Genomic DNA, 12897 nt, shown 5'->3' on the forward strand with positions numbered 1-12897 from the left:
GGGATGTTACAACTTTGAGTTGAGAAGGATTTAAGGATTTATTCAGCCAGAAGTATTACAATGTTGCCATCAGGGTAGCGAAGGTTAATGAATTTGTGGGATTGGTTTAGGGCAATATGACAGTTACAGAGTATGCCTTGAAGTTCGACAGACCTGTGAAGTTCGCACCAGATCTTGTGCCTACTGATGCAGCTAGGCAGGACAAATTTATCAGAGGGCTTAATGCTATGATAGCATGAGATGTGAGGATTACAATAGTTCCTGGGGGGACAACTTATGCCCAGGCTGTTGAGAAGGCTCTTACCGCTGAGGAAGTGGAGAACGAGATTTGGAGGGAGAGTGCAGCAAGGCGGGAGGGCCGCAAGGCGGTGCCTCCCTATTCTGGGTTTGGTAGGGGAGAAGGCCCCATTGATCTGAAGACGAAGACCCCTGATGCTTCGACTGCTCCTGGTCCTGATAGGAGAGGTCGGGGTACTCAGGGAGGCAATGATTCATGGAGGAGCAATCCTGAGTGCACGAGGTGCAAAAGACACCATCCGGGCGAATGTCGGGCTAAGGCATATTATGTGTGCGGGGTGGTAGGGCACCTCAAGAAAGACTGCCCAACAGTGAAGAAAGGGGAAGCAGGGAAGGTATATAGCTTGACTCCAGCTCAAGTGTTCACCCTGACGCAAGCAGAGACCGAGGCTAGTCCCTCGGTGGTGACATGTCCGCTTTCTAGTGCTGGCTCTACTTTTATAGTATTGATTGAATCTAGTAAGGTGATTGATTGACTGTGTAGACCTAGTGAGTATTCTACTACGGGATTAGGAACTATATTGCCTACAGAAGAACTGGTAGTTTCTAGGAGGTGGATTAGAGCACTACCAGTGATGGTTGATGGTAGGGAATTGTCAGTAGACTTGATTGAGTTGGGTATGTAGGACTTTGGCATGATTTTGGGGATGGATTGGCTGGTTAGATATGGAGCTACTATTGATTGTAGGAAGAAGATGGTGACCTTTGAGCTGGAGGGCGAGGATCCATTTGTCTTTATGGGAGTGGTATATGGACCCTGCGTACCCATGATATCAGCACTGAAAGCCAGAGATTTATTATAGGGAGGATGTATAGGCTTTCTGGCTAGCGTGGTGGATACCACCAGGGTTTTTCCAACAAGGTCGGGGGAGACTAGATTGGTTTGTGAGTTCTTGGATGTATTCCCTGAGGACTTATCGGGCCTACCGCAGCATAGGGAGATTCAATTTGTAATCGAGTTAGCACCAGGGACAGAGCCATTGTCGAGGCCACCATATAGAATGGCACCCGCAGAACTGAAGGAATTGAAGATACAGTTACAGGAGCTTCTGGATTTGGGGTTCATCAGGCCTAGTTACTCGCCATGGGGTGCTCCAGTTTTGTTTGTGAAGAACAAGGACGGGACTCTGAGGATGTGTATAGACTACAGGGAATTGAACAAGTTGACTATCAAGAATAAGTATCCTCTACAAAGGATTGACAACTTGTTCGATTAGCTGCAGGGTAAGATGGTGCTCTCGAAGATTGATCTTTGATCTGGTTATCACTAGCTGAGGATCAAGGACGAGGACATACTGAAGATGGCCTTCCGTACGAGGTATGGGCACTATGAGTTTCTGGTCATGTCGTTTGGTTTGACCAATGCCCAAGCAACCTTCATGGACCTCATGAACAGGGTGTTCAAGGACTTCTTGGATTAGTCGTCATCGTCTTCATTGATGATATTTTAGTGTACTCCAGTTCAGAGACAGAGCACGAGTTTCATCTTCGACAGGTTCTGCAGAGATTGAGAGAGCATCAGCTGTACGCAAAGTTTAAGAAGAGTGAATTTTGGCTACCAGAAGTGACATTCCTTGGACATATTGTTGGTGCAAATGGGATTAAGGTGGATCCATTTAAGTTGGAGGCAGTTAGAGATTGGCCGAGGCCAAGGAATGCCTCAGAGGTGCAGAGTTTTCTCGGGTTAGGAGGTTATTACAGACAGTTTATAGAAGGCTTCTCGAAGATTGCGACACCGATTAAAAAATTGACACGGAAGAATTTGAAGTTCGTCTGGTCAGACAAGTGTGAGAACAGCTTTCAAGAATTGAAGTGACGACTTATTTCTGCACATGTGTTGAGTCTTCCTTCGGAGGAAGGAAAGTTTGTAGTCTATTGTGATGCGTCAAGGTTGGGTTTGGGCTGTGTGTTGATGCAGAACGAGAAGGTTATAGCTTATGCATCACGACAGCTGAAGGAGTATGAGCAGCAGTATCCTACTCATGGTTTGGATTTGGCAGTGGTGGTATTCGCACTGAAGGTTTGGCAGCATTATCTGTTCGGGGAGAAGTGTGAGATATACACTGATCACAAGAATTTGAAATACTTTTTCACGCAGAAGGACCTGAACATGAGGCAGAGACATTGGCTGGAGTTGGTGAAAGACTATGACTGTGATATTCTTTATCATCCAAGGAAAGCCAACGTAGTGGTGGATGTGTTGATCCGGAGGGGCCCGAGTCAGTTATATAGTTCCACCAAAATTTTGAGAGAGTTAGTTGATGAAATGGCCAGAGCAGGGATATAATTGGTGGTGGGCCAGTTGGCCAACATTACTCTGCAGTTGACCCTGCTAAAGCGGATTAAGGAAGGTCAGCTAGTGGATGTTCAACTACAAGATGTTAGAGATAATGTCCTAGCAGGAGTAGCTAAGGACTATTCTATTTCTGAGGTTGGTTTGCTACGGTATCAGGGGTGGATTTGTGTCCCAGTTGATGTGGGGATCAGACGAGAGATATTAGATGAGTCACATACTACACCGTACTCACTTCATCCGGGTATGACGAAGATGTATTAAGATCTACAGACGTTGTATTGGTGGCGCGAGATGAAGAAGGATGTAGTGGAGTACGTGGCCAGGTGTTTGACTTGTCAGCAAGTGAAGGCTAAGCATCAGTGACCAATAGGGTTGCTTCAGCCTTTGGGTATTCCCGAGTGGAAATGGGAGGATATTACAATGGACTTTGTTGGAGGTTTTCCCAGAACTATAGGGCTTCATGACTCGGTGTGGGTGATAGTGGACAGATACACCAAGTCAGCTCATTTCCTTCCAGTGAAGATGACGTATACGGTAGATCAGTATGCATAGTTGTTCGTGAAGGAGATCGTACGTCTCCATGGGGTTCTTAAGTCCATAGTGTTAGACTGGGATCCTATCTTTACCTCCAAGTTTTGAGGTAGTTTGCAGAAGGCTATGGGGACTCAGTTGAAGTTCAGCACGAACTTTCATCCTCAGACTGATGGACAGTCTGAGAAGACGATTCAGATGTTGGAGGATATGCTTCGAGCATGCGTGATTGATTTTGAGGGATCATGGAGTAAGTATCTCCCGTTGATTGAGTTTTCATACAACAATAGTTACCAATCAACGATTGGAGTGGCTCCCTATGAGATGTTATATGGGAGGAGATGTAGATCACCCATTCATTGGGATGAGATGGGTGAGAGGAGGTATTTGGGGCCGGACATGGTTCAGAAGACAAATGAAGCTATTGAGAAGATCCGAGCTTGAATGCTCGCCTCACAGAGCAGACAAAAAAGCTACGCTGATCCTAAGCGTAGAGACGTGGAGTTCCAGGTTCGGGACCGCATGTTTCTGCGAGTTTCACCATTGCGAGGGGTGAGAAGATTTGGGAAGAAGGGCAAGTTGAGCCCTAGATTCATCAGACCTTCCCTACTACAAAAATACTCTTTTAGGATACCTTTTTAGGACACTCACCTAAATGCGAGTCCTAAAAACAGCTCCTGAACTTCGCGAGTCCTTAAAAAATTTCTTTTAGGACTCACGGAGCGAGTCCTAAAAACTATGTGTGTCCTAAAAGTTTGAGTTTTTTTTAAACAAACACCTCCTAAACATTTTAGGTGCGAGTCCTAAAAGAATGTTTTTAGGACTCACATTGCGAGTCCTAAAAACTGATGCGTGTCCTAAATTCTAGATTTTTTTTCTAAATTTTTAATATTATTAACTTTTTATTTATAATAATTTTATATCAAAATTAAATTAATTATCATATAAAGAATAATATAATTAAATTTTATTTTAAAAAATTATAAATTATTAGTTTTTAAATATAATTAGAAAATAAAAATTAATAATATATCATTAATATTTTATTGTATTTTTTTTCTTAATATCATTAAAATTTGTAGTTAAAATTAAAATAAAAACTAAAAATTCTACCCACCCACGTTTTTTTCTTTTCCCCTAAACCCTATCTCTCTCTCTTTCTCACTTCTCAGCTGCAACACTCACTCTCTCAACTCCCTCTCCCTCACGCTCGGCGAACAACACGAACGGCGAATGATGAACGGCCAACGATCGTGGGTATTGGGCAAACGGTGGGGGGCTTGGGGGCCGGTCATGGGCAAACGGCACATACGATAGGGGCTTAGGGGTCTTGGGTGGTTCGGTCTCGTGGAGGGGTCGTGGGTGGCTCAGTCTCGCAGAGGGGTCGTGGGTGGCAGTGTAGGTAACGGCGTGACAATTTGGCTAGGCTCGGCATTGTGGATGCAGGCGCAAGCGAGGGACTCAACATCATTGGCTCAATATACTGTAAGGCGTGGGGCGTCCATGAGTGTTGGGTAAGTTTTTTTCTCTCTATTGGGGTAGAAAGGAGGAATGCTATGGTATTATATTCTGTTTGTCCTCCTTTGGTTCTTACTATTTTGGATTTTGAATTTGGTGTTAGAATATTACTTTATTCTAAAATTTTAGTAAAATATTATCATCTTTCGTTAGTAGTGGGGATGATTATTGACAATGGTATGAATGTTTTGTTTTGGATATTATTCAGATGATTAATGAAGGGAAAGAGCTGGATATTATTCTATTTTCCTCCACTGGTTTGTTTTATTTTGCTGTTTGCTACTTCCAAAGATGATGCTTTTTTTCACATTTTATTCATATTCATAGCTATGCAAATTGTTGGTATATAATATTGTTTTAACTCTTAAATCTTCGTTTAAACAAATGATTTTATATTCTATGTTTTGTTTGATAATGGTTGAGTTTTAGATATTTTGATTTATGTCCTAAGTCCCCTAACCTGCCTTGCAAATATTCAACTTTAACTATAACTAAATGTGTTAAAACACTGAGGAAGAAGAAAAAAAAAATATGACAGTGATCATTATTATGTTTTAGCCATTTGGGAAATATTTGAGGTGGGCATGAAGAGTTTCTGTTGATTTTAGTATTATTTTCACCTATTGTTGGGAAATGGATTACGTTGGAAGGTTCATATCTGAGGATCAATTCCTTGTGGGATCTGCTAGAGTTTCTACCCTCCTAAAGATTATAAGGTTTAGAGTGAGGACACGATGTAGAAATAAATAAATTCCTTTCTTATGCGTATAGAACACTAGGGGGAGATGCTTTGAACTATGTGCATGAGAAGCAAGTTTAATTATAGAAATGTACTTGAAAAGTTGGGCTGAACTAGAGAAGAGTAACATGAAAGTAGGTAGTGGCTGCTTGGGCAACATTGGACTGGATAAAATTTCTGGAGTCATGTTGTTTGAGCTGTGGGGTTATCAGTGTTCTTGTTGTTCTTAGATAACAAATGAGATATTTTAATTTCTAATTATTTATGCTTATCTTACCACCTGTAAACCATGCATTGAAGCGGCAACTATTTTTATTTTTTTCTTCTTTAAACAAACATTTATTAGTTATGTTTAATTTCTCTCTGAAGCATGAAAAGTTTCCAAAACATATTAGGACTTTGCCATCCTAAATTTAAATCTGTCAAGTAATTACTTTTCTTTGAAATAGAGTTTAGCAATTGTCCACTTCAATTCCCATAATGCTGTACATTTTATTCTGAAATATATATATATTAATGAGATGATATAAAAGTAAATCTCTTGCAAATTCTTTCAGGCTCTTTTGGAACTGTCTATCATACTAAATGGCATGGCTCAGTAAGTAATCTTTATTTCATTGCCTTTCATCCATGATATACATTTACCTTTGTATTTTTTGTTATGTCTAGTTGGTTAGGAAGTTCTTATTCTTTCTTAACCATAAAAGGTAGTCGTTTTATTCCATTGTAAATTTGTGATTTTAACTTTAGTTTAGTCAATTGATGTCTAACTTGTTTTCTTTTTGGTATTCTTATTCCTTCTGAACCATAAAATTTAAGTCATTTAAAGCATTCCTCTGAACAAGTTTCTCTCTTATTCACTTTCCTTTTTAGCATAAGTGCCAAACACCCAATTCTTATATGACACAAACTTTTCATAATTCATATGGTGTCTTCAAGTTTCAATTTTGATGGGATGAGTATGATATTGAACAAAGTGTGCTTGTGTTTGTAGCACATATTCCCAAAATGAAACGATCAGTGTCAAATCATAGACCTCACCATGTCTAAAAGAGCTATGTTCCTCATTTCTGCTATACAATTTTACTCTGTTATGTGCAAAGAATAGGAGAAAATCCTAATTACTATTAAATGTTGCTAAAACTCATCCGAGTGGTATTTGTTGCTTCGGTCTGATCAAAGAGTCATCTTTATGTAATTACTTAAGTAGTTTTTGGTTTCTGCTTGATACTTCTTGAACTTTTTAAAAGCTTCATACCTATGTTTATTAGATATGCATAATCATCTTGAGCAATCGTTCGTGAAGGAGATAAAATTCTAGCATCTTCATCTCACATGAATGTTTGTTAGACCACATATGTCATCAATATGTACTAATTCAAGAAAATTTGTAGCTCTAGCTCTTCTAGCTTTGAATGTCATTATAGCCATAGGGTCCATCTTTTACAAACCTTTGAATTCTTATTTAATTTCTTAGTTAATAGGTCCAGGATGCTGGTGACACAAATAGGTTTCTTTAGTATATATATATATATGTATATAAAATAATTCATATGCTCATTGTTGTAGGGTTTAGAATTAATGATTACATTGTATTTGTATTCGAAATTTGATGTCTACAACCTAGATTTCTTTGAATATTTCAATTTTGATCTTATTTTTAATTTTCCAAATCTAAATTTTCGTTTTGAAATGAAACCCTTTGGTTAGGCAAGTCGGAAGTTGCTCAATTGCAGACTTAGTCAAACAATCCTTGTTAACGCAAGCTCATATATAACAATTTTTGCGAAAGTACGCACAGTGGTGCCTTTTTAAAAGCAAGAGAGTTTTGTAGTTGTCTGGTCATGATTTCTACTATTGTTGCTCTATTACTTTTCTTTTAAACTTGAATATTGGGTAGACCTTTCATCTTCTAGTAAAACAAATACAAAGAAGTTGTTTTTTGATATGAACAATATGACAAGTAGTTAAAGAGAGAAACTTTACAAGACTTGCAATCAATCCTAGAGGTGAACAAGCAGGTCAGCCATTGGCTAAGCTTTTACTTGTAGTTTATAGTTACCATAGTTATGAGAACTGGAAACTTCTGTTTAGGTTTAAAGCTGAAAATGTTTAATGTATCTACCATTTTGCAATGCATTGTTTGCCTATCATCTCAGTGGAATGTCTATGTCTGCTTCTGAAACTAAATATTTTAATAACCTTTAGGATGTTGCTGTCAAAGTACTCAAGGAACAAGATTTTCATGCAAAGCACTTCAAAGAATTTCTAGAGGAGGTTTGCTATTTATTTATTATTATTTTTACGCTTTTTTTTGGCTTTCAAAAACTATTAAGTCATTAAAGTATGAACAACGGTGAATTCTTTCTTCATCCTTTTTCAAAGACCAGTGAAATAGATTTTTCTGGTATTTTATTGTTAGTTGATACTTTTCTAAATTGTACTTTGGCTGTAGGTTGCTATCATGAAACGTTTGCAGCATCCAAATATTGTTAGCTTTATTGGTGCAATTACTCAGCCACCAAACTTCTCCATAGTTACAGAGTACTTAAAAAAGTAATAAGATTGTCTGATGTTGTCTTTCAAGATGTCCATATTAATTGGTTGCCTCTCCCTTTTCTCATTTTTTTAATGCACTGAACAACGTTATTTATTTCAATTGCAGTGGTTGCTTGGATAAACTTTTAAGGAGGTCGGATGCTGGAGTTATACTTGATGAAAGGCTTCGGCTGAATATGGCTTACGATGTAGTAATGTCTCAGTGTGATTAGTTGCTTTTTGTTTCTATGTTGAAAGAACTCGGTGACTGGCTATCTACATCTTATTATTCATGGCTCCCCTATAAATGTTTAGTATAATCGTCTCCCCGCTTTTGTTTAGGATTCTTTCTCTGAAATCTGTCTTGTTTTGTCACTTGATATAGAAAATAGCTTAGTGTGGCAAAAGCTAGAATTTGTCTTTGGTAAAGACTTTCAACACTAGTTTTTATGAAATTGCAGTATTTTTTTTTCTAGAGATGTGACACTCAAAGTTCTTTGGGATTTAAATGTTGGTTTGAAATTATTTCTACATAGCATGTGGACTGTCTATAGGTTAATTAGTATGTGCGAGTAACTAAATATCTCTCCAAACTCCAATACTAAATCTAGACATTATGCAGATAGACATCTATTTTTAACGTTTTGCACTTAAATTTCTTTTATATTGGATATATGTAATTGATATTTTGATTAGTACATTATATCTTAAGTTTACAACAATCATCTTTCAGTCTTAATTCAAATGAATTTGTATTTCTCTTAATAATTTATATCTAGTTGCATGAGGATTAAAATTTAATCATTAGAAAATGTTGAAATTTGTAAACAAATACAAGCGTGTCTAGCTATCTTGAAACATATTTCTTATCCCAAATTTCCTTGATGTTTTGGACGTGCTTATTTTCTAAAGGTATATTTTTTTATAAATACAATATTCTAATACTAATTATCAGTTTGCAATGGATTGATTGTTTCTAAGAAAACTTTTGAAAAGTTTGATGAACCTAATAATTAAAGAACTTTTTTATAATGTGCAGGTCTATATTGAGATGCATTTCTTTGGCGCAATACTAGACAACATTGGTAGTTGAAGTTTTTAGAATAAAAAATATATTTCACTAACTTTGTATACATTTCTTGTTTAATATTTGGTGATGATAGAATTTGACTGTAGTATAAACTATCATGTAATATGATTTTTGTAAGCCGAGTAGACTAAATATTGAAATTATATTTTTGAGTAATTAATAAAAAATTATTTTTGTTGTATTTTCTTTTAAAATTTTTAGAAATATAACATATATAATACATTTTGGACCCTCAAAGGGATATATATTTTTTAAAATCAAAATGAAAATTGTAGCTGCATTTTTTTTAAAAAAAAATTTACTTTTAAGGGCATGCAAAGCGAGTCCTAAAATCTTAATTTAAAGACACTCAACGGGATCTTTTAGGACTCGCATTGTGAGTCCTAAAAAATTACTTAAAGGCACTCAACCCGATTTTTTAGGACTTGCGTTGCGAGTCCTAAAAACTTACTTAAAGGCACTCAACGGGAGTTTTTAAGACTTGCATTGCGAATCCTAAAAACATTCTTTTAGGACTCTCAATACGAGTCCTGAAAACATTTTTTTAGGACTCGCAACGCGAGTCCTAAAAAACCTCAGTTTTTAAGGCTCTCAAATAGAGGACTCGCACCCCACGAGTTCTAAAAACTTTTTTAAGACTCGCAATGCTAGTCCTAAAAAGTCTTTTTTGTAGTAGTGCTTTTTAGATCCTAGAAAGGATTGGACAGGTGGCTTACAGGTTAGCTTTGCCACTGTCGTTGTCGAGAGTTCATGACATATTCCATGTTTTTATGCTCCGAAAGTACGTCTCTGATACGACTCATGCGCTGACGTATGAAGATTTGGAATTGCAGACAGATATATCCTATGAAGAGTGACTAGTTCAGATTTTGGATCAGAAGGATAAAGTCCTACGGAATAAGATGATTCCTCTGGTTAAAGTAATATGGAGGAATAGTAGGGTCGATGAGGCGACCTGGGAGCTTGAGTCAGCAATGCGGGATCAGTATCCCGAGTTATTTAGGTAAATTTCGAGGATGAAATTCTCATTAGGAGGGGATAGTTGTAATGACCCAAAATTACTAATGAGGCTTAAGGGCCTTAATTAGTGTGCCGGGAGGGCATAATTGGTTTATGTGTGATTTAAATGATTAAATGCATGACTATGTGATAAGCTTGCTTATATGATTACATGGATATATGAGATGCATGATTATGAGTATTAGTACGCATGTAGGCCATGTTTAGATTATAAGGGCATATATGTAATTTTGGCCCATTGAGGGCATAAACATGATTATATGTGATAAATTGTTGGGACCACATTATTATGTGGATATATTTGCAGCTTGTGACTCGAGGCGATCCTAGTGAGCGGTTTAGCTTAATAGTCACAGCGGGGATTTATACCCGGCTAGGGGGAGCCTTGGGGGTATTTCAGGGAACTTGGGAAATATATTAGAGACTATTTGACATTGAGGAAAATAATTGGTGATTTGTTAAGTGTCGATGTTTAAGCAGTAATTATTAGGGACACTCGAGGAATTAGCGAGAATTGGGAGCAAATGACCAAAATGCCCTTAGAATGTTTAAAGGCTTAGGATTTAAGTGGGAGGGCAAAGTGGTCATTTGGTGGTTAAAAGAGGATAAGAGTCATTTCTGCCTTTATAGACTTAGTGGAATTTTTTTAGAAAGTATTAGAAGCTGAAAGAAAAGAAAAGAAGAAGGAAAGAAGAGAAAACAGAACACTTGAGCTTACCTCCTTCTCCTCCACTCGGTTTGTCCATTCTTCACCATTTCTTGTGGATTTCTGAAGCTGTAACTGAGTGGAGGCTTAGGCTATAGCTGGGACCTTGGTTCTTGAGGTAATCAAGAGGGTTAGCTGGAGTTAATTCCCAAATAAAGGTAAGGTTTAAAGCTATGTTGAGATTTCTGAGTTTTGGTGAGTTTGAGTTCTGAGTTTGGATTTTTAAATGGAAGTTAAGGGGTTTGAGCTTGAAGAATTGAGGAGCTAAAGGCTGGAAGGATACTAAGGGCAACCTAAGGTCGAATTCCCCATTAAAGGTAAGAATTTCTATGCTTGATCATCTGAGTTGTTGGGTTGATTCTGGTTTTCTGATGAGTTCTTGAGGTTTTAGTTCAATTCTTGTTTTCTTTGTTTGATGGTGCATGTGGTTGATTTTTATGTTGTTGGGCTATGTGGGATGAGATGTAGAGGATAGTAGGCTCAATTTGGTGTGTGGTTGAGGTTTGGAGGAGTTTTAGGGAGTTTTGGCTCGGGGAAATTCGAAGGAGAAAACCAGAGGTTGAAGATTGTTGTTTGTAGCGCTAGCCTTGGAGCACTACAACGCTATGCTGGCTTCCTGGGGGGCCCTTTGTCTCTGCTTGTAGCGCTGAAGCGCCCACTTTATGTCGTTGTAGCACTACCCTGCCTCCAGAAATGGATTTTTGGGTATTTTCTTAGGCTTTTTGCCTAGGGTCTCGGGGTTTGATTCCACCACCCCGTTTGGTGGAATTAGGACTTCCTGAGGGATCGGGATTGGTCCCGAGGTTAGGTTACAGAATTGAAGTTTAGTGATGGTTCTAATTTATGGCTGTGACTAGGTGTACGCTAAGGCCCAAACAAGATCTTGCTTGAAGGTCGATTTCACTAATCAAAGCTATCAGAATCAAAGGTAAGAAACTGCACTCGGTTATGTGATTATGTTGGGACTAAGAGTTCCCTATATTTGTATGTGATGTCATGAGATGGTATTATGCCATGGGGACATGTGATAAACAGCCTAAGAGTGCCGGAATCAATATTTGCGCACAGAGCGCGACTTGGCCACTGGTAGCTGAGGTTAAATACATAATCACTGAGCTCGGCCTAAGCGAGCCAGAGTAAGTGGGATAATCAGAGGGTGTGGTCTAAGGGCACCGACCCTGGGTTTTGGCGTGATATGTTTAATGCTGTTTAAACTGATGATTGTGGCGAGTATGTTATATGAATAACTGATTATTGGCTTGTAGATTGATATCACTGTTTATATGAGCAATATGACCTGTTTGTGTCTGATTGATAATTCATGAAATATGTGACTGTTATGTACCGGTTATACTCTGTATTGTGGCTTTCTTGCTAGGCCTTGGCTCACGGGTGCTTCGTGATGCAGGTAAAGGCAAGAGCAAGGTGGACCAGTCCTGAGTTGGAGAGCTTTGAGGTTGAATGTACATAGTCAGCTGATCGGCCACCACGACCGAGGAGTGGTACAGGACAGGAGAAGCCTAAATGTTTGTTTTTCCCTTAGAGTGGCTAGTACTTGTTTACAACCTGGAATTTTTGTAAACTGTCTTTTAAACTCTATTTCTATGGAATCCCATGTACAAAATGTTTAATTAAATGAAATGCATCGTTTATGACCAAAACGTTTTAACCCTAATTCAATTATGGCTTCAGTAACACGTTTCTAAATAAATGACTTAATTTGCAAGTCTTGCACCTTTATAAACACACAGTATAACGGCCTTGGCTACCTAGGGCGTTACACATGGTCCCAGCATCACCTTTGAGTAAATCATCTAGAATGTCTCAATTAATTGATTTAATTATCAATTATAATTTTTAAAGTTGACTAGTCCAATTTTGGAAAATCTTTTAGAGATATAAGATTTAGAGAATAAAGAGATTTTTTCGGCAAATTTATTTATACTGATAAATTGGTGTCAATATAAATAAATAATATTAAATCAAGTTTCAAATTATAATTAGTTCATTTGAATAAGGATTTAATTAATTAATTACAAGATAAATAAATAAATTAAAAGGTTTTGATTTTAGGCCAAACCGAGATTTAAATTCAAAACAAAGAGTTTGAGCCCAAGTCTATTTAAGGCAGCCCAAGGCTTTTACTTTTATGTATTATTTTT

General features: G+C 37.8%; 1 protein-coding gene across 1 annotated transcript; it reads left to right on the plus strand.

Annotated features, from left to right (window-relative positions):
- Window positions 1-4266: 4266 nt before the first annotated feature.
- LOC133782463 (serine/threonine-protein kinase CTR1-like) lies at window positions 4267-8614 on the plus strand. Its single transcript, XM_062221782.1, has 6 exons — window positions 4267-4638; window positions 4851-4899; window positions 5939-5979; window positions 7590-7658; window positions 7837-7937; window positions 8047-8614. The coding sequence occupies exons 2-6, from the start codon at window positions 4851-4853 to the stop codon at window positions 8150-8152; spliced, it is 366 nt and encodes a 121-aa protein (XP_062077766.1). The 5' UTR covers window positions 4267-4638; the 3' UTR covers window positions 8153-8614.
- The last annotated feature ends 4283 nt before the right edge of the window (window positions 8615-12897 follow it).

The sequence above is a fragment of the Humulus lupulus genome, chromosome 6, assembly GCF_963169125.1.
Source record: "Humulus lupulus chromosome 6, drHumLupu1.1, whole genome shotgun sequence".
Taxonomy (NCBI): domain Eukaryota; kingdom Viridiplantae; phylum Streptophyta; class Magnoliopsida; order Rosales; family Cannabaceae; genus Humulus; species Humulus lupulus.

Bases quoted from the DNA above. Each gene is read 5' to 3' on its own strand.
- LOC133782463 (XM_062221782.1), top strand. From the start codon at position 4,851: ATGATTAATGAAGGGAAAGAGCTGGATATTATTCTATTTTCCTCCACT. The intron at 4,900-5,938 runs GTTTGTTTTATT...AAATTCTTTCAG, and splicing joins TATTCTATTTTCCTCCACTG to GCTCTTTTGGAACTGTCTAT. The intron at 7,938-8,046 runs GTAATAAGATTG...TTTCAATTGCAG, and splicing joins GTTACAGAGTACTTAAAAAA to TGGTTGCTTGGATAAACTTT.